This window comes from Palaemon carinicauda, chromosome 18, assembly GCF_036898095.1.
Source record: "Palaemon carinicauda isolate YSFRI2023 chromosome 18, ASM3689809v2, whole genome shotgun sequence".
In the NCBI taxonomy this organism is placed as follows: Eukaryota; Metazoa; Arthropoda; class Malacostraca; order Decapoda; family Palaemonidae; genus Palaemon; species Palaemon carinicauda.
The window spans coordinates 17,303,199-17,330,931 of record NC_090742.1 but is presented as its reverse complement, the minus strand read 5'-3'; the positions used below and the strand labels follow the sequence as shown (position 1 = coordinate 17,330,931).

General features: G+C 38.4%; 2 protein-coding genes across 4 annotated transcripts in view; one reads left to right on the top strand and one right to left on the bottom strand.

Moving 5' to 3' along the window:
* LOC137657645 (uncharacterized) overlaps positions 1-27,733 on the bottom strand; it is a 444,763-nt gene that overhangs the window by 383,804 nt on the left and 33,226 nt on the right. The window lies entirely within an intron of this gene.
* The window catches only part of Nmnat (nicotinamide mononucleotide adenylyltransferase), a 92,118-nt gene that overhangs the window by 34,573 nt on the left and 29,812 nt on the right, over positions 1-27,733 (top strand). For 2 of the 3 annotated variants that reach the window (XM_068392039.1, XM_068392040.1), the window contains 4 exons: positions 1,100-1,282; positions 2,428-2,529; positions 4,008-4,162; positions 10,745-11,036. In XM_068392039.1, the coding sequence (XP_068248140.1) occupies positions 1,100-1,282; positions 2,428-2,529; positions 4,008-4,162; positions 10,745-11,036 (732 nt within the window). The remainder of the gene's footprint in view (positions 1-1,099; positions 1,283-2,427; positions 2,530-4,007; positions 4,163-10,744; positions 11,037-27,733) is intronic. The other variant, XM_068392041.1, reaches the window with a different exon arrangement.

Genomic DNA, 27,733 nt, shown 5'->3' with positions numbered 1-27,733 from the left:
GCTTCTTTTATGATTGTTTTTTTTTAAATCTGTATGAGGAATTATCATTAGAGAAAAGTGTTTTGGCAATACACTACCTGTAGTGAATGTTATTGTGGGGAAAAGTGTGGGTGTGAACTCTGTAATATGTAGTAAATGTAACAGAAGGTTCCACAAGATGTGCTCTGGATTAGAAATTCTCTATAGAGTAACATATTTTAGAAACACAAAATTTATAACCAAAGCATATGAGGAAATTAGAAGAGGAGTTGGGAACCCTGGTGTGGTAGATGGGCATATCTTACATGAGGTGGAAGATTTCAATTATCTAGGGGATATTCTGGACTGACTGAAGAGTGGAGAGAAAAGTAAGAAAGAATTATGGCAACATAGATGACATAGAGAGAAATCATGAGACTGCTGGTATATAAAGATGTCCCAGTATTAGAGAGACCAAATACTTTAGATGGTAGACACTTATGCCTTTACTACTTTATGCAAAAGCTTGGGAACTGACAGAAAACGAAATATATCTTGATAATCACAAGGTCTATGGGAAGATCATATTACAGTACAAACAAGAAATAGTCTGAAAGATGTGTTGTCTTGATGCTGGAAAAAGAAGCTGAGAAAAAAATTGAGGTGGTGTGGACATGTGGTTAGAAGGAATGAGGAGCAGTGGCTGAACAAAGATCTGTAGGAGGGAGGGCTGAAGAAATTATTGAATAGGTCATAGATGAGGTCCTAGCCCTGATGAAAGTTCAGGAAACTAGAGTACAGGATAGAAAAGAATACCAGGGAACTCATTTCACATACTGTATAATCCTGTTAAAAGGAATAGATGGTTTAACAGCGATTACAATGATTATCGTATTATATAGTAGATCAAGTTACTTGCTCTCCTTAAGACTGGTAAATGTTATGTGATATGATGCAGGTAGGCAATAAAAGAATTGTTTTATGGTCCCGCAGACATCGACCAGTTATGATCTTTGGATATTTATCTGTTACTTATTCAACGTGTAGCATTTCACTAAGATTAAAATTTTTTTCCCGTTATGTCCTTGATGAGGACGCAGTCTTAATCAAGTACGTCATTACTTCATTGTTTGTTTTGTAGGAGCTTGTCGACTCTGTTGTAAATGGCAATGTAGACCCAACAGTAAAGCGGCAGAGACTGGATGCCAGCCAGTCGTGGCTTAATCACCTTACAACTTCAACCGATCCAGTTTGCGTCAAGTTGCTGTGTGGGGCAGACCTTTTGGAGTCCTTTGCAAAGCCTGGACTATGGAAAGATGAAGATGTAAGTACCTCATAGTAAATTAGTTTAATCTTATTTGTTTCAATGTACTCTTTGTATTTTCTTCATCAACAGATTATTCTATGATATTTTCATAAAAGTCAATTACAGTACTGTACTGTAATTTCTGAATTGACATTATTTTTAGGAAACTATGCATTTTTTGTTCCAGGACATTTTGTACTTGTTCCAGGATATTTCGTACATTCAATTAATAAACAGGAGACTTTCATAATTGCAGTATAAGTGTTTTTAATCACACTTTAAATTTTAAATAATGTGTTTTTGGACCAATTTCAAACCAGTATCCTTACCAGACACTTCAAGAGTGTACTATTTTATTCAGTTTAATTTGTACATTTACCTGAGGCTGTACATGTTAGTGAATAGTTACATTACCTAAAAAGTTTTTTATGTTTAGAGGTAATGTAATTTGAGTGAATTCGTATTGGTGCAAAAGTTTTAAATTCATTTGAGGATCTTTAGCTTATGCATTGTTATCATACTGCTATGAAAATAATAAGTAATTTGAAGACCACAGGAACATATAAACCCAAACAATATAAGGAAATAAGAACAGTAACTAACCTGTTGGGTAAAATCTGAGGTATTAGAAAATTTATGTGTGGGCTATTTTGTCTATTCATTTTCATTACTGTACCAACATAACTGATAAAAAAGAATAAATTCCTATGAAGACGTCATGCACCTATAGTACAAAATTGTATGGTTGCTAATTGATTTTTATGTAACTGACTAAAGTGTATAGTATAGTAAAGGTGTTCACTTTTAGCCAGATAAATACTTGAAGTACTGTATGAGGATAATGTTAATTTTGTATATTCATTAGTATGTAACTAAAAATTTTCACTTATTACTTTTTTTTATTTGGTGTCAGACACTGCTTTTATTTCTTCATGCAGAAATTTCAATCTTAAAAACTGCTTTCTTTTGTGATCTTTAGTTTGATATGTCCTATGCTACTTTTTCATTTTTTTTATCTACAGCATTTTGGTTATGTATTATTGATCCTCTTTTATGGTAGTTTTGTACTATAAGTTCATAGATCATAGAAAGATAATTAGCCCTACTATCATGAATATTCCCAATGTTAATATTTGTTATTAACGTACATGATTATTTTTCAGATCGAGGCTCTTGTGGGAAAGTATGGCATTGTTGTGATTACACGAGAAGGGAGCAACCCTTATAAATTCATCTACGAATCAGACGTTTTAACTAAACACCAGGTAAGTCTTGCTTTAGATTTTGTATATTTACTCATGGGATGTGTTTATAGGTCCAGGTCTTCATCTAGGTACATTATCGCCAACTTTTATTTTTCTACTGGTTACAAATGCGTTTTGCCTTTTCAGTACTCTGGGCCTTACAGAAGTGTACAAAAGGGTCCTAGGCATAGGGGTTAAATGAGAGAAACAAATTGGAACAAGATAAAATTGAGAAGTTTAATATGTGGGGAGAGGAAACCAAAAAATTGTGAGAAAGGTAGTCTTATTGCATTACCTTGAAGGTTGAATTAAGAAGTCCACAAAGGGTTTCCTGCTAAGGCTAGAACGGGAAATCCAATACAACATAACATACAAAAGAGTTATTGTCTTCCATGGCCCTACCTTCCCTGTCCTAGGGCCAGTGTGTCAATGTACTTAGCACAAACTTTGTATGGATTAGGGAGACCTATGGGTTTGTGCTCTAATGAACCCGTGACAGTACCTTAATGGTGAATTTTTTTGCTAACTCATGACACGTCATCCACCAAGAACCAATACTAATACTGAAAACAATGTTATTATGCTGGCCCAACAACCATCTTCATTCCAGGAGTCTCATTTATGCCCCACTTTCCTTCAAGGGTCTAGGAGGTGGGAAGGTCTTGAGGACCACACAGCACCTTCCCAAGAATAAGTTATTCCTTTGTCAAAACCATTTAATGGCATATTAGCAAAAAAGGCTAATGATGATGCAATAAGCATCTTGAGATTTTTGAGGTTGAGAGAGGATTTATTTGGATAGGGAAAACTATTATTTTTTGGGATATCATGTTGTATTGGTTTCCATGTTCTAGCCATAATGGAAAACCCTTGAAGACCACACACCAGCCTTTCCCTAATTATCATTGTAAATAAAAAATATGTACTTGTGTTGACACCAGCACCAAAGGTGGCAAAGGGCATTCTGAGAAGTGGTCTTGTGAGGCTGTGGGCATGGTCTATGGAAATTAAGTACTATGCACCAAATGTATTGGTGTCACACAAGATGGTTTAGAATGTAAATGTTCAAATGTAGGAAGAATTTTTTTTTTTCATTTTCCATACGAGACATATGAATAATTAGGATGAGGATTGTCAAAGTGAAGTAGTATCGTACTATGTTTTGGATGAAGGGGATTGGATCAGTGAAAGTGTTAGATAGCAGGACATGTGGGGGGGAAAGGATTAGAAAATCATTGAGGAGGACATAGATAAAGATCTGGGCTAGAGGATAAATTTCAACAACAAAGTTTAAGAGACTGTATAGAACTTATCTCGCAGCTCATAAAGTGGTAGGACGTGAAGATCTTTATTACAACAAGATACTATTAATTTGATTCCTTATTTTCATGATAGATTACTTGGATTTTTTTATTTATTTTACATAATATTGTATCCAGTTGAGAAAAACTTTAATTTCAACAATAGGGAGTTAATAATACAGGTTTTTCTTCTTTCAGAAAAATATACACATTGTAACCGAGTGGATTACAAACGAAGTCAGCTCCACTAAAGTCCGCAGAGCTCTGAGACGTGGGGAAAGCGTCAAATATTTAGTGCAGGATTCAGTTATTGATTATATCTACAAGAATGCATTATTCAACACACACAACAAGTGAGTGTGGCTGCATCTAGGTTTCTTTACTCAATTTTTATACGCAGTTTATCTTATGTTACTGTTTTCTTCAATACTGCTTAGTTTTTATTCTTTATTTGTCATCCCTGGTAGGCTGCAGAAACATCCATAATATTTTTGGGTGTTTTGCAGAGTCTCGGCTGGTGAACTGCCGTTATTTATTAATGTACATATTTGTCCAGGAAAAAGTCAAAGATTTATCAAACATTGTAGATTTGTACTTAGATACTTGGCAGATTACTCCAGCCATTATTCAATACTGTGATCATTGGAAAGGTAGACTATGGGACTTCTGTGCTTTTGGCTATTTGCTAGGGTGCGTCCACATTATCAGGCACTGCCCGACAATCGAATATCGTTACCGAACCCTGATGGGGGCAGGAATGAGCTGCGATGATGTCAGAAGCACAAAAACCAATGTCATTGATCTTGCAACAAGCAGTGCTACCAGGGTTAGCTTAGACCCTTGATTTCTTTGCCTATTCACCATGCAAAGACTACAGGCAAATTAATTTGAGAACATTGCCACAGTGAGAAGCAAAATTAATGAAAAAACATTTAAACATTATAATTGCTACACTTTAGAACTGTAATGGAAGCTATGTAACAATTATACATGAATTGTAAGCTGGCTACAAATCAAATTTTAACAATTGAAGTACACAAGAATGAACATCAACACTTATACAATATATTTATAATCATGCAATAGTTTGAGGGACAAAAAATAAAAGTTAACAGCCTGATATACAGTAAACATATTATAGTACACAAGAATCATGTGCCTGCTAGTGTTATCGTTCCTTTTCTGAACTACAGACACGGCAATGAGGCTGTATGTCCATTGCATTTTCACCTCTGACTTCATCATTGCTTGTTGCTGCTTCCCATGGTACATTGGTAACTCTGTTTATTTAGCTAATATTTTTCAAATTTGTATGTTAATATATCTGGGAGATATAAAAAAAAGGAGGTATGCTGATCAGCATTAGTCTTGACTATAGACATAAAGAAGAATGTAAACACTTCCAGAATAAATATACATGCAAACTAGGCTTTTTTTTAATAAAAGCTTCAATAGTATGGAATTTTTTTTTTTGGGGGGGGGATCAAACTAAAATGGGCTGTAGGTTAGATCTGTTAGTTAAAAAGGTTTAGACGAAGTTTTTAGCTAAAACAAAAATGTCGACTTGTAAATATGTAGACAACTTGGGTAGCTATTGAATTAGAAAAAATATACACCCAAGAAATGTTTGCTAGCCAAAGCATTTCATCAAGCACAGATGTCAACTTGCTCAAAGTTATGTCATAAAGGTTTTTGCTATACTGTAGTAACTTTTTCTCTATATATTTTCAGTCCTAAATTATTCATAAGTTTATTTATGCTTATAATGTAATTTTTGTTCATACGAGTATTTTCATCTAGTTTTATTGCTTTTGTTAGACATGGGTCTTAGTTTTATTATATTTTTTCCTGCTATTTAATTTTTTCTTGTAACAATTACTTCCATCTCCAAATGTGAAATAGATGTGTTCTCATCACAGGAAACAAAATGAAAATTGAATAAAAAACAAAAGTAGTCAGTAACTTTTTACATTTACTAAATATAGTTTGAATTAGCAGTAGCTGGTGTTGTGATATAGAGTATTAAGGAATATAGATAGTACTTACATAAAACTACATGCATTGTTCATCTTGGTGTAGTAAATCTTTCAAAGTAGCTCAGGCCAGGCACATTAGAGTAAGGGATTTTTACTTGGTGGTTTGATTACAATTTTATATTAATAATCTTGATAGTTCAGGATGTATGTTATGGCAGAAGGTTTGATTATTAAGTAACATATATTATTGAACATACTGAGAATAAAATTCTATGCAAGAAAGTAAGTTACCGTCATGACAATCATGATCAAAAGATATTTTCCGATTATGCCTATATTTTTGTTTATCGAAATACTCGCTTTTTATTCATTTATGATAATAGAATAATAAAAGTAGATTTTTAGTTTTAGATTTTTAAAGATTTAAATGAAAAATTAGTAAACTATTACAAATAGATATTTATTTACTTTAAAGTGCAGCTTTGGGCATAGTTTTTTGCTTCTGTTTACCTAGCATAAACCTTTGTTTAATGAAACCATGAAGTGCCTCCTTTTGAGCCTATTTCCTCAAGTGGATATTATTCATAAGGTCTCTAGAAAACTCCAGAATGTTGATTATATTCAAAGCTATCTGCGGTATGTTAAGAGTAACTTTGATATATACTCACGTAACAAAAAATCAGTTTTTGCTTCTTTTTTTTTCACTTAAGATATTGCCACCTCACAAAGGAAATGTTGTCAGAAAGTAGGTTTCTATTTTTTATTGATATGTGATGAGCATGGAAAAATTCATTGAAATAAAGTATCTTTGTTAGTTTTCATTTTATTTCCCTTTAGTTTTACCCTTTTAATTTTACTTTTTATATTATGGCTTTTAAATACTGGCTGAGCTCAAGCTTTTGAAAATTTAAACCTTTCAATTATATGCTCCAGAATATTCAAGATAATTTTTTATATTTGTTGGTTGACAGTGTGGTAAGACAAAAATGCAAGGTCAGTTGCCAATAATATAATCCCTTTAAAAAGTATATAGGAAACAGGTGCAATAAATTTATAAATATCTAATAGTATATTTGGAGACTTGCAATTATTTGTTTTTCGTAGTTTAGTAGTTACTCAAATGGAATCATTAAGAAGTCCCACAAAACTGTAATGAGATTTTTTATGTTCCTTAATAGATATGCATAATTAAATACCTTACTAAGTGGGAGGCTATAAATGTATTCAAGGCAATTATGTTATACATACAACTGCAGGATTTTTTAAATCTTAAGAGAATTTTTACAGTACTCTCAACGTCACGGGCACTAGAGAAAATTCTAAGGTTTGGTATCTCAGAGAAAATAAGTGAAATTTAAATCCGGGTACTTAAAACAAAATTTTCCAGTTGATGTAAGCATTACTAATTATAATACAGTGTACGCCATAGAATTTAACTTTTTTACATTTATTACTATCCTATAAAAGCTTCACTGGAAGTAAGGTTATGAATCTCCGTGGACCCATTTGGTGGTTGCGCATCAAAAAAAAAATTGAGGAAATATCACGCTTTCCAAGAAGTTTTTAACCAATCGATATTCTGACCTTTGTTATCGTTGATTTTATTATACAGTAATGCATTTTCAGAGTGGAATACAGTAACTGCTAAGTGAAAAGTAAGGGTATAGGTTAAATACTAATTGGTAGGTAATTATTCACTAATAATCATCAAAAGTATTTCATAATTACATCACATGTTTATACTGTAACTGGGTTATTTCGTTACTCAAAACTTCACTATCGTTCGACAAAGGTCTTATAGTAACCTAATCTAGTGTTAAACTGATGTCTTCATATGTAACCATATTATATAATAAGAATTGCTCTACACTGGCTCCTTGGGATATTCACATAATACACCTGATTTTTGTTTCCTTATTAATACAAAATGATGACGTAGATGTATGAACAAACAGTAGGGAAATCATCTGATTGAGCATCCTTAAAATATATTAGGTTCAGAGAAATTTCTTTTTCAAGCAGTATGAAATATTAGGGAAGACGGAGTAAACAAGTCAAGAGAAGCCTTTCAAAGTAAAAATGTACTTTTTGCCCAATTTAGCTTTGAATAGGATAACAAAAGTAAATGGAAGTATTTCAGCAGGTAAAATATTATAACTTGTGAGGTAGTGTTTGAGTTTCAATGGGAAGATGAGATTTCATGCCAATTCATTCATCAGAGAGGGGGGAGTGAGGTATTGTCAGTGAGAAAAAATATACCTTATATATAACTTAGTGTAACAAGTATAAAAAGGTAATTGACATGAATTGATGTGGAGGAAAATACAAAGCTGTTGCATATCTTGTAAATCAGGTCCTGGTTTTTTTATGAATTTATTAGAAAATTTAAAGTGAAAGACTTGTTCAGCATAAAAGTAATATCATTATATATTATATATATATATATATATATATATATATATATATATATATATATATATATATATATATATATATATATATATATATATATATACTTTATATAAATTGTATATAAATTTACATACATATATGTACATATACAGTGGAACCTCCTTAACCGCTGATTCAACTATACGCTATTGAACTTTTGATGCCATTATAGAAAAATATACGCTGGTAAATCACTTGACCGTGCCGCTAAACCACGAGCACCAGGCGAAATTTTCAAACCGTGCGCACCACTAAATAGAATAGGCTGCTGTAAACTCGTTTGAAGTAAAGGGGATGTTGGCCCAAAGGCTAAAAGGTCTCTCCCATTCCCTTTTTTTCTATGTCCTTTTCACTTCTGTTATTGCTGTATTTGTACAATTCATTTCAGTCTAGTTCATTCTTTATACTGTAGTTATTGCCTTCCTTATTCTACTTTATCTCATACCCTTTATTATTCCTTATCATCTTTCTTCTCTTTTACTTGGTCTTTTTAACTACAGTATATTCTATCTCTCTTTTTTACAGTATTGCCAAAGCCCAGAATTTTTCTCCCACCATTCCCTCTTTTATACTTCCCTTTGATTTCTGTTATTTATCCAATTTTATTTGCTCATTTTAGTTTATGTTTATTCCTCTCCCTTTCTTATTCCCTTTTGTTCATAAATGAAAATCATTCTCATGCAAAAAAAAAAAAATTTCATGTAATTTTCTTATTTGTTAATAAAAATATGTTCACATTTTTTCAAATTCGATACAAATATAACACGAGAGCCTGAAATATATAAACTGAGACTATTATAACATTTTTTAAATTTCTAAAAAAATTGCAGTCAGAAATGTACAGCCAAAAGAAAAAGGTTGATGTTGACATAGTCATTAACTTTAACAAGCAAACTGCTGTAATAGACAATTTTATTTTTGTTTGTATTGTTTAATTTTCATAGGGAAATTTTCAGAGACGAACATATATCATACTGTCCTGTTATGATACCTTTAAAGAGCATTCTTTTAAAATAAAAAAAAAAATGTAATAATTTTGCTAAATAAGAAAATTATCAAATCATAAAAATTATATGAAGTCATTATATTTCTACCTGAAATAACACTATTTAAATAGCAATTATTTAAGCTTATGATGAAATAAGAAAAATTAAATTCCTACAACTTTTACTTCTTTTGAATTTCAAAGAAAGAAAGAAAGAATCTTATCATATTGCTGATGTTATTTCAATTATTTTATGCATTTTATATTATCAAATATTACATACTTATGCAAAAACTGTACAGTATTAAGTTTTAGAGCTTCTCTCCTCATCATTTTCATTAGTAATATCTTAATGATATCGGTATTATATGACATGAGCATTGGATAGCTAGGCATGGTAATGAAATTATTGTAAACTGTATGTTTATTCCTTCTTTACACTTTTGATATTGTTAATGGTATCATACAGAACAGTATCATGTTACTACTATAGTATAATAGAGTATACTTGTAATCATTTATACTTAGCTGTGTAATGTTGTACGGCACATTAAACTACTTCATGTATATGAGAGTGAGTTTGGAATACAGTATTGATATTATGAGTATAGGATTTTAATGTACTGTACTATACTATTACAGTGCAGAACATTCACTGCTGTAGTGTATTTGAGATTTCTTAAATGAATATTTACAAGTGGGGAAAAAAATCCTTAAAGTTTATATTACCAAATATCCGTGGAATTCCACAAACATGAGTGGGTGCTCTGAGTGTAATGTCAGTCGATAAGGAGGTTTTCATAAAGAATATGTGTATGTATGTATGTATATATATATATATATAGATATATATATATATATATATATATATATATATATATATATATATATATATATATATATATATATATATATATATATATATATATATATATATATATATATATATATATATAATGTATAAATATATTTTATAAAATATTATATATATAAAATGATAACATTTTCAGATATAATCAAGCAGCATCTTGTCCAAGGTTGATAATTTTTTAAATAAACCCTACAGCAGTAATACCATGTAGCCCATATAAAGTATTTTACTTTTAAATATCCCAAGTACTCATTTATAATTATTAATGCAAATACTACTAACTTAGATGGCTTAAATAGACCACTCATAATTAATTTAAACCCATATCAGCACCAGTAGCCTTGTTTTTATCTCATTAAAAATGTAGTAACATTTCTGTATATATTTCTTTATGATATAGCCCCATTTCATCTTAAATTACAATACAGTACTGCTTTTTCCAGCAAATATTATATTTTAGAATTATTATCCTCATTCTATCATTGAGTTCAAAGTGGCACGTATCTATGGAACGTATAAATTCTTCTTTTTGACATAGTCTCCCTTGACTATTATTGATACAGGAACTAGCATTAAAAAAGGGGTATGACAATGTTTCTATTATTCACAAATGTTCTTTCTTTGCACGCTTTCTTCTGGGACCCTTCAGCAGTAAGTATTTCTATTCCCCGTACATGTTGACACCTTCCCCTAATCCTGACACAGATGTTCTCCTTCCACCCCCCAACTTTACGCATAATCAGGGTCATGGTCGCTCTCGAGGGACTTTACTTGCTTCTCGGCAGCATCCTATAAGAAAAAGTAGTGTTTTTAGTGATATGGAGGAGGATTCCCCGGGGGGATCAAATGATGATCCCCCACTGGTGCCAACCCACTCTTCCACTGGCAAGAGTTATCCAGGCATGGCAATTCCGGTAATGCAGAAAACTCATTCTCATTTAGAGGTAGGTCTTGAGGCCAAGGATAAAAGTAAAGCCCGAGGAGAGGCTACTGATACTAGGCCAGCGGACCTCTTTGATACTTCTGCCAAATTAACCCCAAGTAGATTTTTTCAAGAATGTTTTCCTTTGAGAGATACCAGTAACATTAAAGATCTGCCTCACCTAGACACTTCCCATAGTTTAGATGAAGTAGAATTATGTTCAACTTTAACGCCTGACTATTTGCAAGATAAAATAATAGTGAAATCAGCCCCTCAGTCACGTGGAACTTCACCATCCACCAACAAGCTGTCTTCAATGCAATCTTTTATACTTTCGCCAAAGAAAAGTCCAGTTAAAAGTAGCCCGATACCAATCCCTAAAAAACCATTTTCTTCTCATAATAGATCAAAATCAAGTGTTGCTTTAAAGCCTGAAAAGACTTTTGAGTTGACTCAGTCTGCTCGTGACGATATATCTCTTTTACAAAGAGACACCAGTTCCATGACACTCGGCCCAAATATTTATGAATTGTTATCAAAAACAACTCAGGTTTCACCAAGTCACACAGAGATGTGCTTGACTTATATGCCAAAAAAGCCTGAGGCACCGTCTTCCTGGGAGCGATCTCGAGGTCACACTCGTAATGAACATTTATTTACGTCAAGATCATTAGAAAGACCTTCCACTCCTAAGCATAATAAGCACTTATCATCTATACACAAAGTGTCTTCTCTTCCCCTTCAGCATACTAGAGACAGGTCGCCAAGTCCCATTCGTAGTCAAGGGCCTTGGAGATTAGAACGGCAAGCTGCTCAGTTTCATAGAGAGAATACTTACGATTTAAAAGAACTTGAAATAGGCAAATTACGTAGAACTTTAACACACGAAGAAGAGATTAATCTTATATTATCAGGCGACCCAAAATACTTAACTAAAATGAAATCCCCCGACAGTTTTACGCCGCCTGAAATTGGAGAGCCAGACGGAATGTTAAATTACAATAGCTATGAAATGAAATTTTGACTTTCTTGTTTTATTATTATTGCTTGTCTAGTTGTGATTTCACTCTATGTTTTAGGGTACTATTTTTGGGTTACCCAAGTTGTCGCTTCTGTTGAGCTTGTTGATGTGCAAAATTTTCAGAGAGTTTAAGTGATTACATTTAGGTGTCATGTTGATAGAAACTTTAGTTATAAATTAATGTACCCTAATTCAAATACTGTAAATGGATTATCCTTTTACTTAATGTGGGTAAAACATACCTGGTATGGCAGTAGCCCTTTTAAAGCTTGTATTGTCGTACATTTGTTGACCTTTGCTACTGGTTTGAAGATGATATTAATTTCGTAAAGAAAGGGAAGATTTTGTAGCTGCATTCCTAACCCTGAAATGTACCCCAAATACTGTATGCTGTTGTACTTCAAATCCCTTCCTCAGTGTAAAGTAAAGTAAGCCAAAACCTCTTCACAGTGAAGATTTTGTTAACTACAGTAATTTGCCATTAGTGAATTATTTGCTATTACAGTACTTCATAAATCCAAAATTACTCATAGACCTATTGGGGAAACTTTATTGAACGTTTGAAGGGACTACTCTTCAAAATCAAATAATGTAAAGATAAAGTTGAACATGGAAAAAATGAAAATGTTCTGTAAAATACACGTAGCATAAAATACCTTGAGTGCTCAGCATAAATGTATATTTTGTGGAATAGATTAAACATTTGACCCCAATGTCACCAAAAGTGGCCACAAATAGTTACTTTGATTTAGTGGACTGAAACGTATTTGTGGTAAATTATACAGTATTGGGAAAATCCAGTACAGTACAATGGTATTAAGAAAATATATGGTTCATACATAAATTTTTTTGCAAACATTTCAAAGTTTGGAATGAAATAATACTCAAAAGCAAATGCAGCTCTCTTATGTACACTACACGTGAATTTTATATCTCGGTCCCTAGCTGCACTAATTTTTTAGCCTTCCCCTATACCTCTGCTCCTACTGACTTTCTTCCATGAATGTCTCCAACCACTTTTTTCCCCAGTTGCATATGAGTGCTGAATGGCCTCCAGTCCCCAGCGCCATGTCATAGGGCTTAAATTCATGAATCTAAAGCCAGATGTTTATTAACTAGCTACTTATAACATTCTTTTGATTATACTGGATTTCAATTTTAATAAACATATCTATGTATGCAAGGAGTAATCAAGCTTTATAAGGGAATTTAAGAGAGTTCAAAAAGAAATACGTAGTGAATGCAATGTGCTTCCATATCTGAACTTTGTTCTTCCAAATTTCATTTCTTCGAAAGGTAATTGATTAAACTGTGTGCATAACTGAATTAATAACTCATCAGCATCCAATTAGGTTGGCTGTCTTTAAAGAAATGATATTTAAGTTATATGCATTAACAGAAGGTGAAATAAAAGAATGACTTCCGCACCAACAACGTTCCCACTTGAACAGAATTGAACTGAATGAATACATGGAACATAAGTACAGTACAGTAGTTAATATAATTTAGAGTGCATAAAGCTGTGTTAAATATAAGCTTCCAAAAACATTGATAGTCCTATAAAGCCTTTGCCTTTTAAGCATAAAACAGTACTACAAGTACTATATTTGGGACAAACTGCCACATGCTTTGCAGCTTTTTAGAGCGATAACATTTGCAATTTTTGATAAATTTTTGTACATTATGCAATGACTTGTTAGTTTTAATGTTATTTACAGAAAGGCATTTCATCCTTGATTTGAAAGTCCATTTTGATGTATTGTTGTGACATGCCTCCTCATTTATTTAACTGCTTCTGCTCTAGACAATCAAAAGCTTATAAGAACAGTACAGAATAATGTAGTTAGATTTTCCATAATTTAATGCTAATGAAGCAATTTATTTTCATTTTTTATAATTAATTAGTAGGCTTTAAAAAAGTTTAATACTGTACATTAATGAAATATTTTAAAGTGCTCAGTTTAAACTACTGTATCCAAACCTTGAATATATTATCCTTTGTAGAGAAGCACAGTACAGTATAACGATATCCCAAATGTAAATGAAAAGTTGTTTTTAATGAATTTAAAGTTGAAGCTTTGGGAGGCATCTTTTCCCTTTTTTACTTCATATCTTGCTGTAGAAATAACTATTGCCATACCAGGTGTTACGACACAATTCTTCCATTAAACTATATACAATGCCAAAGACTAGGTTTTGAAGGGAGTTGAGAAATGTGCTTATTTTGAAGCTGGATTTACAACAATAACAGTGATAATGATATCAAAGTTAACTTCCACACTAATGATACTGGGCATACGTAGAACGCACAGTGACAATAACGATAGGCAATTTTATGAGAGCAATGCTTTTATGCATAACTTTTAATACTAGTGTGTACATCCAAGTATTAAGTAGATCAAAAGATTGCTAATCTTTCTTTCTTTTCTAATATTGCATGGTGTTTCATTTGAGTCTGGTTCTATTTTTATAGTACTGTAATTGTTTAAATGTAGCTCTAGGTCTTTTTTTACAAGTTTTTCATATGACACACATATTTCTTCGATGCATCACTCTGGCCTGATTGTACATAGAAGTTTTGAATCCCACAACCTATCTGTGAATCAAATACTGTAATGCATGAAACTATAAGAAAACAAATTTGCTATAATATCAAACCCAGGAAAGCTCTTTTCAAAATCTATTACAGTACTTAGCTTGCATTCCTCGGGATTTACCAGCGAAGTGTACAAAGATTTTAATTTTCCCCATAAATATATGATCATTTTCATTCTAAAAGCCAAACTTTCATGAAAGTTTTTGTCAAAATTTACCGGTGGTGGAACATTAGCCCTGTGAGATTTGAATCCATTCCATGTACTACTGCTGCCCTTTGCATCCTTTAAATGTTGAATATGCTTTGATGCTGTTGAATGTTTGCAATACCATGGTGCTGAGAATCTCACAAACTGCCATCTAGAAAGAATTTTTTTTTTGTCTTTGAGTGCTTTATATCGTTCATAATGTTAAATCCGCAGCCATGAAATTTTGCATTAGAAATTTTTTAATTAGATGCTTATGCTCATTTATAACTGCCATCACCTTTTTAGTCTATAGGTCATACGTAAAGAAGCAAGAATTATTTAGACGCACAACTGCCACTTTTCTGGGTAACATTAGTTATGTTTTGGTAGTACAGTATCATCCATATCTTGAGCTTCAATATATGTGCCCAATGGAAAGAACGGCTTCTTATCTTCATAACTTTGAAAAGATAAACCAACTGAAAATGAACTTTTTTTATAGGGTTGATACTGCAGTCTATCATATCAAAAACAAATTTTTATTTCTAATGAGTTTTATTCTTTGAACTAGATTTTGAACTAGTATTTTTAATTTTTTTATACTGGGGTTACCATAATTAGTAATATTGGTACAGATATTAACCATATCATTTTACATATGCTGATTCACTGGTAGTAGTGAAAAATGACCTATAATTGACATATATGGAGTTGAGTTGAGTTATCCACAAAAGAGGAATCTATTCGTTTATTTACATAAAATGGCAGCCTATTCAAAAAGTTCACAACTGGGAGTTTGAGCCCTGCTCAAGCCTGATAGTTTCCCGCAGTGTCTGCAACCTCGCTGGTCCTCCTTGGTCCAAGCTTTGGGGGGAGATGGGGTTAAACACTGATCATATTTACATATGGTTGATCTCTTGAACATTGTCCTGTCCCTTGCCTCTCCCACTCATGAATGACTTTTAAAAACTTTTATTTTTGTGGTTGTTACTATACTCGTATACAAATTCCACCGATCATTTTTTTTTACATTGCTTTCTATGCAATAGAAATTATCAAAATGTACTTGAACTCCAGTAATATTTATTAAAATGAATTATGAAATAGAATTATTAAGAACAGAAGTTCCATTATATATAATCAATGCAGTTCAGTCTTAAGCACAGAGCATCAAAAAATATTTGCTCTTACGCATATACAAACCTTTCGTCCTCTACATGTGGGGGGTAATATGTTTTCATCTCGAACTGGAACCGGCCATTGAAATTGTTAGAGGTGCAGTAGTTAACAAGTAGTGAGCAAGGGCAAAGAAACCCACCTTTTGCCACCTGTTGAAAGCTCATCACTTATGTTTTTGGCCACACTGAGAATACAGTACAGTAGACATACTACTATATTGCAACCTTAACCAAACTTTTAATTTTATTTTAGGTAGTGAATGTTGGCTATTGATTGTTATGGATGTGAGGCAAGAGTTTCTTACATGTCAGGAAAAGGTGGCCTTTGTATCCAGTTTGTTATACCAGCTGTAGATCCACAGTCTCTCTCTACTTCTTGTAGTTTTGATTGTTCGTGGTTATCCCCATGTGCCAAGTGTAGGTCTAGGCCTCCTGACCAGTGAGAAGCGTATGCTTTACTACTTTCCTTCTGCTCATTGAATTCTTCTGCTACCACTGCTCAAGGTTTAAAGCTCACTCATGAAAGATGGCAGAGACAAGGAACAGGACAACACCCTAGAGACTGACTATATGCACATATGATCAGTGCCCAAGCTCCCCTCTTCCATCAAGCTAGGACCAGCGAGGGAATGGCTGCTGATGGCTCGGTAAATAGACCTATAGGCTCCCCCAAACCCCTCTTGCTCACAAGGATGGTGATGTTGCAGACACTACAAGAAACCATCAAGCTTGAGTGGATATCAAACCACTGTTCAACAGATTGTCAGATAGGGACGTTTCCAATAGGCTATCAAAATTCTGCTCCAACGATTACACTCCTAGGTCTGTCCTTGGGGAGTATGCTTTTAAGGTTCGGGTCAGGTGCAGATTTTCCTCGTGTTTACCACACTCCATTGGAAGTTGGAGGCTCTTCTCTATTTGTGCATACCACTGACAAGTTTGACCCTAGGAAGGCTTTGGCCTAATAATGGAGCAAGTAGCTAAGGCTACCTCTCTCCCAGAATCCCCAGTGCCAGTGTTTCCCATGGTGAACAGTGTGGTCATTGTGTCCCTGGTGTCAGTTAGTGATATCCACACTGGTTTCCCTTCCCAACCAACAACTGAGGGACTGTAAAGGCTCATTCTGTGACATCAGTGTCAGGAAGCTCTTGCTCCCATAGGTGTTATGCCGAAGGTTGGGCATAGGTCGGGACTGGGGCTTAAGGCGTTTGCCTTAGTGCAGGATATTTCCCATGCATCTTCCGTGACCCGATCATCCCTGTGTTTGCCCCCTTTCACTGTGACCATCACCCCGACCTTTGTACCTGGGGGTATGAGGCCAGTAACTCCCACTCCCTCTGTGCTCGAGACCCCCATATAGCTGTGTTACGGGCCCCGGTGTGTGCCTACTCCTCCCTTGTGATAGTGTTTCCCATTATTGTGGTTCCTGTTATAGTAACCTCTGTGGTTTCTCCCCTTGAGGACGTTTCACTGTTTGTTGTAGCTCAGACCTTGACACCTCTGCTTGCAGAGCTCTAGGTAAGGATTGGAAAGAAGACGAAACATGCTCGTTCTTCCTCCACCTCCAACTCCTCCTCCTTTTTGACTTGGGACTCTGATTTTGACACTTCTTCTATGGAAAGAAGAGGAGTAAGAAGTCTTGGCCATCATTGTAGTAACGAAGGGCTCCTTTCGACACCACGCACTCAATTTACTCTCCGCCCCGTGTTTCAGCCCAACGAGGTCAATGAACGGAGCCAGGGCCATGACACCATGCCTTGGCTTTGGTCCCTGGGTACCCTGGTAGCCAGGTGGCACAGGTAATTGTGGCCCCACCACGGCTTGGGTCCTCGGCTACCGTGTGAGCTTCGGCACTATCCTTCTCCCTTTCTATCTGTACATTAGACTCCTGCTCCTCTCTCAAACCATGATGCTTTGGCAGAGCGAGTTGAGAGGAATGAAACCACTCTAGGCTATCATTGTCCACATGCATGCAGTGGAAGACCAAGAGGAAAGAGTACGAGTACTCCTTCTGTCTCTATGTTCAGGGCCAGGAAATTTTCCCCCCTGTTGTCAGCCTTCCAGGCTTTCTTCAGTCCCTGAGTATGTTATCAGTTCTGTCCTTAGGACAGAACAATCGTATTCTTGGTGGGGTAATGAATTGCTGGAGAAACCTACCACACCCTCTTACCCGCGGCTATATAGGAGGGTACTCTAAGAATTGTCTGCCACTAAGATGCTAGACCTTGGACTAGTGCCAATGTAGGCAGAAAATCTTGTCATAGCATGCTCCTTGGTGGATGTTCTCGCACTCATTCGTGGGTGCAACATTCAGTGGGAGGTAATCTTGGTTCAGCCTTCAGCGGGGTGCCTCAGTTATTGATGAGCACTTCGGTGCCCTGAAAGTTTCCGGACCATCCCTGGAGTTGCCATGGGTGGATCTGGCTAGCTTGGCCATGGATTGAATTGATGATTAGATGTGTAGATGTGCAAACTTCCACTTCCAGTCAGTCAAACAAGATCTTGGCCCTCAACTGTCGAGCACAAAGGTTATTTACAAATTTACTGCATCAGCACCTTTCAGGCTGACCAGTTAGTGTGCGCACTGACGGGGAAACTCCTTTAAGAGATTCAAGACAAAGGGCATGGCTTTCTCAGCCTTGTATTCAGAGACCATGGCTATTTGACCATAGCTGCCTTCCAAATTGTCTCCTGGCTTGACCAGTAGTCAGGAGCAATGACGTATTTTGCCATATCAACGAGGTTAACCCTGAAGTCTGGAAAAGTAAAAGAATCTCTTGCTGTCTAGTGAGAAGGCAGTGACCTTCCTAGAACAAGTTGGCAACTAACGGGCCAAATGGGTTTTGAGAAGGAGGGATGCATTGGTTTCCCCATCCTAAAAACAAGTTACCTCAGAGGTAGCTTTGGAACTAGTTAGTCCAGGTGGCCATGTCTAATCTTCTGAGGAGTCATGTGCAGGCTGTGGTGGGGATGAAGGACTGCTTCACAGGACTCTGTTCCCATTCACTCTTTCCGTCAGAGGACTTGGCCCTTCGAAGGCAACTGCAGCCAAACACTTGGGTTCGGCTTTGCCTGCAGGACTGAGTGCAAGGAAGGCCTTTCGTAGACCCTGATTAGTACTGTGCAACTTCTTCCTGGAAGGAGCCAGTGCATGCACAGCCCTTTTTGAGCCACACCAACCTGTTCCTTTCAGGCAGTAGGATGGCAAAGAGGGATACACTGGACAGCATTCCCTCTCGTCTGCTACTGATAGTATGGAGTCTTCTGGTCCCTTTGGCAATCTGACAGAGACATACGCCAAGCCTTAAGTAGTTGGAGTCCTTTGGGCCAGTTACTTACTACCCTCTCCAGCTCTTCATCCCCACCTTACTGACTTTCTGAAAGAATTCACATCTATTCCTCCAACATCGCCAAGAACCCTGGCCTTGCTGATAGAGGTAGGAGAAATGTTGGAGATGTACAGGGCTCGAAGTCATTTGAGATGAGTCTCAGGGCAGCTACAATTGACTCTTTATGGTGGAAGAGTCAACTTGAAAGCCAGGATTGACCTCTCACCATTGAATGAGTTTGTCTATCAAATGAAGCTCATGATGGGAACAGTGCAGTCTGTGCTGAGTTCCATCAGAGAGGAACATATCATGCTCTCAGTGGCTCTGAAGGACACATACCTTCAAGTATCCGTACATCAATCCTTTCAAAAGTACCTCCACTTCTCCCTCTACATTACGATATACCAGCTCAATGCTGTGTTTCAGATGGTGCTGCTACTCAGGTGTTCATTCACTTGTTCACCTTGGTAGTAGCTTGAGCCCACTCACAAGAGATACGTCTGTAGATGTATCTCAACTTGTAACTGATCATGGCCTCCTAAGTGGGGCAGTTTCTACAAGATTAAGTTTGTCTTTTTGCTTTTGTCACAATATGAGGATTGTGATAGTCTTGGAAAAATCAAATCTATTTCCCAAGCTGAGGTTGAAGTACTTGGGCATGTTGGTAGACAGGCAGCAGCAAGTCTTGTCAGTCAGACAATTGCATCAATAAGCCCGGGGAAGTAGTGAATCAGTTTCTGACCAAGACAGAAATACCACCTCAGCACTAGCAGTCTTATCGGCTACCTTTCCTTGCTAGAGAAGCTCGTTCTTCAACCTGACGTCTCGTCCAGAGATACCTTCAGTAGTGTTTGAAGAATCACTTGTCAGTTCACCAGGAATCTCCCATCACTTCCTGGTGCCAGTGGAACAGGAGGCTTGGGACGATTTTATCTGTTGGCTGAACGAGGAAACCCTCACCAGGGGCCTACACCTAAACAATCTGCTTGTGGTTAAAAGAAAAAGCATTTTTTATCGATGTTCTGGAAAGCTAGGAGCCTCTCTAGGGCTGCAAGCATTCCAAGAAAGTTGAGGCACCATTCTGGAGTTTTTTAACATCACCGCTAGTGGCTTACGTCTAACAGCACACTACTACACTAATTCTATGAGCTAACGAAGTGGATGCACATCGGGACAGCATTCTAAGCCGTGTTTGAATCGCCTACCAGATGGTTACATCTTTCCGCCGTTCAATCGTTCTATCCGTTAATCAACCTTGGCGGCTCCCATGTGGCTTCATGCCAAATGATATCCCATTCTGTTAGCTCAGTCGAGATCTCGAGAGAACTCCCTATGGCCCTCATTTTCCTAGGAAATATGGGCATTCCTTCATGTCTGATGTCATAGAAGGGATTCTTCTCCAGTCATATCGCAGATCGCGTATTTTATCATCTTCCTTCGTCTTGAGCATGGTCTTTTGACGTATCAGGGAGTTGTCTATGCTCATGAGGAAGCTAAAACAGTCTTGCACATCCCAGGACCTTACACCCTGGAGCATGCTATGTCCCTTGTTCATAAGGTTCTCACTCTTAACTGTTAAGAGTCTTTGAGGTGGTTTTCAGTCAGGGTTCTGACTTTCTAGACTGCCTCTGTTGCTTTAGCATCAAAAAAGAGTTTGGACAAGTTACACAGTCTCTCTGCCTTAATCTCCCACGCTGAGGGGTGGAAGAAGCTCCCATAGTTCAGTGCCAGGTTGCATGGTCAAAACTAGGAACCTGCCTTGGCACGACCCCAGGTTCGAGCTCTTCTCCATCCATCCTCTCTTTAGGTGAAATTTCGGGTGGCACTGAAAGGAGATACTTTCACGTCCTGTGAGGGCTCTGCAGTGCCATCTGTAGATGACCCAACACCACAGACCTGATTGTCAGTGACTTTTCCTTAGCACTGGCAGAACCAAAAAAAAAAAGGTGTCTAGGAACACATCTCGTTCTTCATGAAACAATTCGTAATGCATACGCCTCAACTACGGAGAAGGTTGAGATACCAGCTAGGACCGGAACTCTTTTAGTCAGGGGTACAGACCACTCTCTTACCTTCAAGAGGATTCTTGCAGTTAGTCAGGTGTTGAAGGTTTGGGTGTGTATAAACCAGACCACCTTCAAGGCCTTTACTCTACTGGAATACCCACAAGTCCCTTGACGCCTTTACACTTGGTTTTGGGGTGGCTGCTCAAGTAGTTGTGTAGCAAGCCCAGCTCCCATATGGGATGGTAAGCATCTTTTCTACTGTGACACAGATATAAGCCTGGAATGAAGGCATAAGAGTGGCTCTTCTCATCCATTCTTTCTGCCTGTCTTGGGAATGAAGTAGCCGAAGCGTTACTTGCTGGATCTGACGATGCTGATAAAACTACACTTCTGCGCTCCATTTTTTAATCTAAAGAAGTTTCTCCCCCATCCTCCCTAGGCAAGTAGAAGATGGTGGAATATATGCCAACCTGTTGAGCATATGTCAAGTATATTATTCCATATTGCTATCACTTTTGCAGTAAGGGATCCTTTGACCACGTATCAGTCTTCTTGGACAGACTATGCCTTATTATCCCAATCACCCCTATGATAGACAAATAGAAAGTTGCTGGAGTCATCTCCTTCACTCCCGTGCAGGATTAGGACAAGCATTTCCAGGGGAAAAAAGAATCAACTAGTTTGGTACTGGGGAGGACTTCCAACCCACCAATCAGTGAGTTCCACTACTTAAAAGATGTAAGCTTTGTATACCCATAGGAACAAATAACAAATTTGTAGAGAAATTTTTATTTTTCCTATTTATACAAAGGTGAGATTTTTAAGTTAAACATCCCACCTCAACTTATACCTGATAGAGCATAGCCTAAGTGAAGAGCTTTAAACAGTGAGGGGACAAGGCTCCTTGCCCTTACTCACCACAGGTTGTTAACTACCTCGTTAACAATTTCAACAACTGGTTCCAGCTCACGTGAAAACATATTCCCCCCCTTAAAGGACTTGTGTTTGTATAGCTATGAAAAACACAAAGTAATTTTTTTCAAAAAAATTATTTTGAAATGATAAAATACACTTATAACTTGGGAATCTGGAAAATTTGAATTCTAATAAAATTTCTTATTTCTATACTCTCCTGATCTTCATATTACTTCTCCAGAAGCCCATTTTAATAAACGCTTAACCGTAAATTAAATTTTTTTTTTTAGAATTTTCCATATTCTTTCACTTCAAACAATATATGACCTTAACAAAGTTGGTAGGATGCCCAGGTTGTTGCCTCATGAATATAGATTTCAGTTAATATTATCCTCCTCTTGATACTATGAATCAGTGGGGAGGAGGGTGGGCATGTATATGAACATCAGGCGAGTATAAAAATGTTATTTTCATTAGTAAAATAAATTTTTGAATATACTTACCCGATAATCATGTAGCTGTCAACTCCGTTGCCCGACAGAATTCTACGGAAGGGATACGCCAGCGATCACTATACTAGAAGGGGGTGTACTCACCAGCGCCACCTGTGGCCAGGTACTGCAGTACTTCTTGTTGACACCACCTCAATTTTTCCTCGGTCCACTGGTTCTCTATGGGGAGGAAGGGTGGGTCAATTAAATCATGATTATCGGGTAAGTATATTCAAAAATTTATTTTACTAATGAAAATAACATTTTTCAATATTAATCTTACCCGATAATCATGTAGCTGATTCACACCCAGGGAGGTGGGTGAAAACCAGTGTACATGTATATCAGGAAGCTAAGTATCCCGTATTTCATATTATCAGTTATTCAAAATAACAATGAAATTATAAGTACCTGGTAAGGAAGTCGACTTGAACCATTACTCTGCCTTTAATAAGTTCGTCTTCCTTACTGAGCGCAGCGTTCCTCTTAGGAGGCTGAACAACCCTAAGGTGCTGAAGTATAAAGGGCTGCAACCCATACTAAAGGACCTCTACACAACCTCTAACCTAGGCGCTTCTCAAGAACGAATTGACCACCCGCCAAATCAACCAGGATGCGGAAGGCTTCATAGCCTACCGTAACAACCCAAAAAACAACAATAAAAGCATTCAAGAGAAAGGTTAAAAAGGTTATGGGATTAAGGGAATGTAGTGGCTGAGCCCTCACCTACTACTGCACTCGCTGCTACGAATGGTCCCAGGGTGTAGCAGTTCTCGTAAAGAGACTGGACATCTTTGAGATAAAATGATGCAAACACTGACTTGCTCCTCCAATAAGTTGCATCCATAATACTCTGCAGAGAACGGTTCTGTTTAAAGGCCATCGAAGTGGCTACAGCTCTCACTTCGTGGGTCCTTACCTTCAGCAAAGCAAGGTCTTCATCCTTCATGTGAGAATGAGCTTCTCTAATCAGAAGCCTTATATAATACGAAACTGCGTTTTTGGACATAGGCATCGAAGGTTTCTTGATGGCACACCATAAGGCCTCTGATTGTCCTCGTATAGGTTTTGACCTTTTAAGATAGTATTTCAGAGCTCTGACAGGGCAAAGAACTCTCTCTAGCTCGTTACCCACCATGTTGGAAAGGCTAGGAATTTCGAACGATCTAGGCCAAGGACGTGAAGGAAGTTCATTTTTAGCTAAAAATCCGAGCTGTAAAGAACATGTTGCTGATTCGGATGTGAATCCTATGTTCTTGCTGAAGGCGTGAACCTCACTAACTCTTTTGGCTGTCGCAAGGCAGACGAGGAAAAGAGTTTTGAGAGTAAGGTCTTTGAAGGAAGCTGACTGGAGAGGTTCGAACCTAGGAGACATAAGGAACCTTAAGACTACGTCTAGATTCCAGCCTGGAGTGGACAAACGACGTTCTTTAGAAGTCTCGAAAGATTTAAGGATGTCTCGTAGGTCCTTGTTGGAGGAAAGATCCAAACCTCTGTGGCGGAGAACTGAAGCCAACATACTTCTGTACCCTTTAATCGTAGGAGCCGAAAGAGATCTAACATTCCTAAGATGTAACAGGAAGTCAGCAACTTGGGTTACAGAGGTATTGGTAGAGGAAACTGCATTGGCTCTGCACCAGCTTCGGAAGACTTCCCACTTGGATTGATAGACTCTACGAGTGGATATCCTCCTTGCTCTGGCAATCGCTCTGGCTGCCTCCTTCGAAAAGCCTCTAGCTCTAGCGAGTCTTTCGACAGTCTGAAGGCAGTCAGACGAAGAGCGTGGAGGTTTGGGTGTACCTTCTTTACGTGAGGTTGACGTAGAAGGTCCACTCTTAGAGGGAGAGTCCTGGGAACGTCGACCAGCCATTGTAGTACCTCTGTGAACCATTCTCTTGCAGGCCAAAGGGGAGCAACCAGCGTCAGCCGTGTCCCTTCGTGAGAGACGAACTTCTGAATGACTCTGTTGATGATCTTGAACGGCGGGAATGCATATAGGTCGAGATGGGACCAATCCAGCAGAAAAGCATCCACGTGAACTGCTGCTGGGTCTGGAACTGGGGAACAGTACAAAGGGAACCTCTTGGTCATGGAGGTGGCGAACAGATCTATCGTTGGCTGACCCCACAAGGTCCAAAGTCTGTTGCACACGCCCTTGTGAAGGGTCCATTCCGTGGGGATGACTTGATCTTTCCTGCTGAGGCGATCTGCTGAGACGTTCATATTGCCCTGAATGAACCTCGTTACCAGTGTGAGGTTTAGACTTCTTGACCAAATGAGGAGGTCCCTTGCTATCTCGTACAGCTCCCTCGAATGGGTGCCTCCCTGCTTGGAGATGTATGCCAAGGCTGTGGTGTTGTCGGAGTTCACCTCCACCACCTTGTTTAGCAGGAGGGACTTGAAGTTCATTAAGGCCAGATGAACTGCCAGCAGCTCCTTGCAGTTGATGTGAAGCGTTTCCTGTTCCTTGTTCCATGTTCCCGAGCATTCCTGTCCGTCCAAGGTCGCGCCCCAGCCCGAGTCTGATGCGTCCGAAAAGAGATGAAGATTGGGGGTCTGAATCGCTAACGATAGACCCTCCTTGAGAAGGATGTTGGTCTTCCACCACATGAGAGTAGTCTTCATCTCTTTGGTGACAGGAATAGAGACCGCTTCGAGCGTCAAATCCTTGTCCCAGTGAGCTGCTAGATGGAATTGGAGAGGGCGGAGGTGGAGTCTCCCTAACTCGATGAACAGGGCTAACGATGACAGGGTCCCTGTTAGACTCATCCACTGTCTCACCGAGCATCTGTTCCTCTTCAGCATGCTCAGAATGAACTCTAGGGCTTGGCTGATTCTTGGGGCCGACGGAAAAGCCCGAAAAGCTTGACTCCGAATCTCCATTCCCAGGTAAACGATGGATTGGGAGGGAATAAGCTGGGACTTTTCTAAATTGACCAAAAGACCCAGTTCCTTGATCAAGTCCAAAGTCCAGTTGAGACTCTCCAGACAGCGACGACTTGTGGGGGCTCTTAACAGCCAGTCGTCTAAATAAAGGGAGGCTCTGATGTCCGCCAAGTGGAGGAATTTTGCAATATTCCTCATCAGACGCGTAAACACCATAGGCGCTGTGCTTAGGCCAAAACACAGGGCTTGGAATTGGTACACAACCTTTCCAAAAACGAATCTCAGGAAAGGTTGGGAGTCTGGATGAATAGGAACATGAAAGTAAGCGTCTTTCAGATCCAACGAGACCATCCAGTCCTCCTGCCTGACCGCTGCTAGGACCGACTTCGTCGTCTCCATAGTGAACGTCTGCTTGGTGACATAAGCATTGAGCGCACTGACGTCCAGCACCGGTCTCCAACCTCCTGTCTTCTTGGCCACCAGAAAGAGACGGTTGTAGAAGCCCGGGGATTGATGGTCCCGGACTATCACCACTGCCTTCTTCTGTAACAGGAGCGACACCTCCTGGTGTAACGCTAGCCTCTTGTCCTTTTCCTTGTAGTTGGGAGAGAGGTTGATGGGAGAAGTGGTCAGAGGGGGATTGCGGCAGAATGGTATCCTGTAACCCTCCCTTAGCCACTTGACAGACTGGGCGTCTGCACCTCTTCTTTCCCAAGCTTGCCAGAAGATCTTGAGTCTGGCTCCTACTGCTGTCTGGAGAGGAGGAGAGTCAATGTTTGCCTTTCGAAGGCTTGGGACCTTTCTTAGACCTGCCCCTGAAAGCGTCTGGACGGGTACTTCCTCGGCTGGGGGCTCTGCCACGAAAGGGCGGAATAAATCTTGTAGCAGGAGTATCGGCCACTGGGGTGCGGTAAGTTCTAGGAACCGAAGGAGCAACCTTAGCCTTACGAGCTGAAGAGGCCACAAGGTCATGAGTGTCCTTCTGAATAAGGGCCGCAGACAATTCCTTGATAAGCTCCTCAGGAAACAGGAACTTAGAAAGCGGAGCAAAAAGTAACTGAGACCTTTGACAAGAGGTGATACCAGTGGAAAGGAAGGTGCAAAGTTGTTCCCTTTTCTTGAGTACTCCCGAAACAAACAAGGAGGCAAGTTCGCCGGAACCATCGCGAATTGCTTTATCCATACAGGACATTATAAGCATGGCCGAGTCCTTGTCAGAAGGGGCAGTCTTCTTGCTCAAGGCCCCCAGGCACCAGTCGAGAAAATTAAAAATCTCAAAGGCGCGAAAGACACCTTTTAAGAAGTGGTCTAAGTCAGAAAAAGTCCAGCAGACCTTAGAGCGCCTCATAGCCGATCTACGTGGAGAGTCAACCAAACTTGAGAAGTCAGCCTGGGCAGAGGCAGGGATTCCCAAGCCTGGTTCCTCTCCTGTGGCATACCATACGCCCGCCTTAGAAGTCAGCTTAGTAGGAGGAAACATAAATGAAGTCTTCCCTAGTTGCTGTTTGGACTGCAACCAATCCCCTAACATTCTTAAAGCTCTCTTAGAGGATCTAGCAAAGACGAGCTTAGTGTAGGCCGACTTGACAGGTTGCATGCCTAGAGAAAACTCTGATGGAGGAGAGCGAGGGGTAGCAGAAACAAAATGATCCGGGTAAACCTCTCTGAAAAGAGCCAGGACCTTGCGAAAGTCAATGGAGGGTGGTAACGACTTGGGTTCCTCCACGTCCGAAGAGGGATCATCTAGGTGCGCAGCTTCCTCCTCAGAAACCTCATCACCTGAGTGTTGAGAAGCGAGAGGTAAAGTTACAGCGGTATGCTGAACGGCAGAATCCTGACAAGCGGGTGCATAAACACTTGCGGTCTCATCCTCAAGTCTCTGTTGAAGAGGATGAGGGCTGGTAATGACAAAGTCATGAGGCTGGGATGAAGGAGGTTCTGCGGAGGTTTGAGGAGCAAGTGTGGTGAGAGGCGACTGTAGTAAAACCTGAGGTTCAGGCTGCAAAGACTGGTCAAGTAGAGGAGAAGGTGGTAGATGCATGCGTTGAGGTGGCTGACTCATTGCATGAGGTTCCTGTCTCAATAGTTGCGCTTGCTTCAAGGGTTGAGG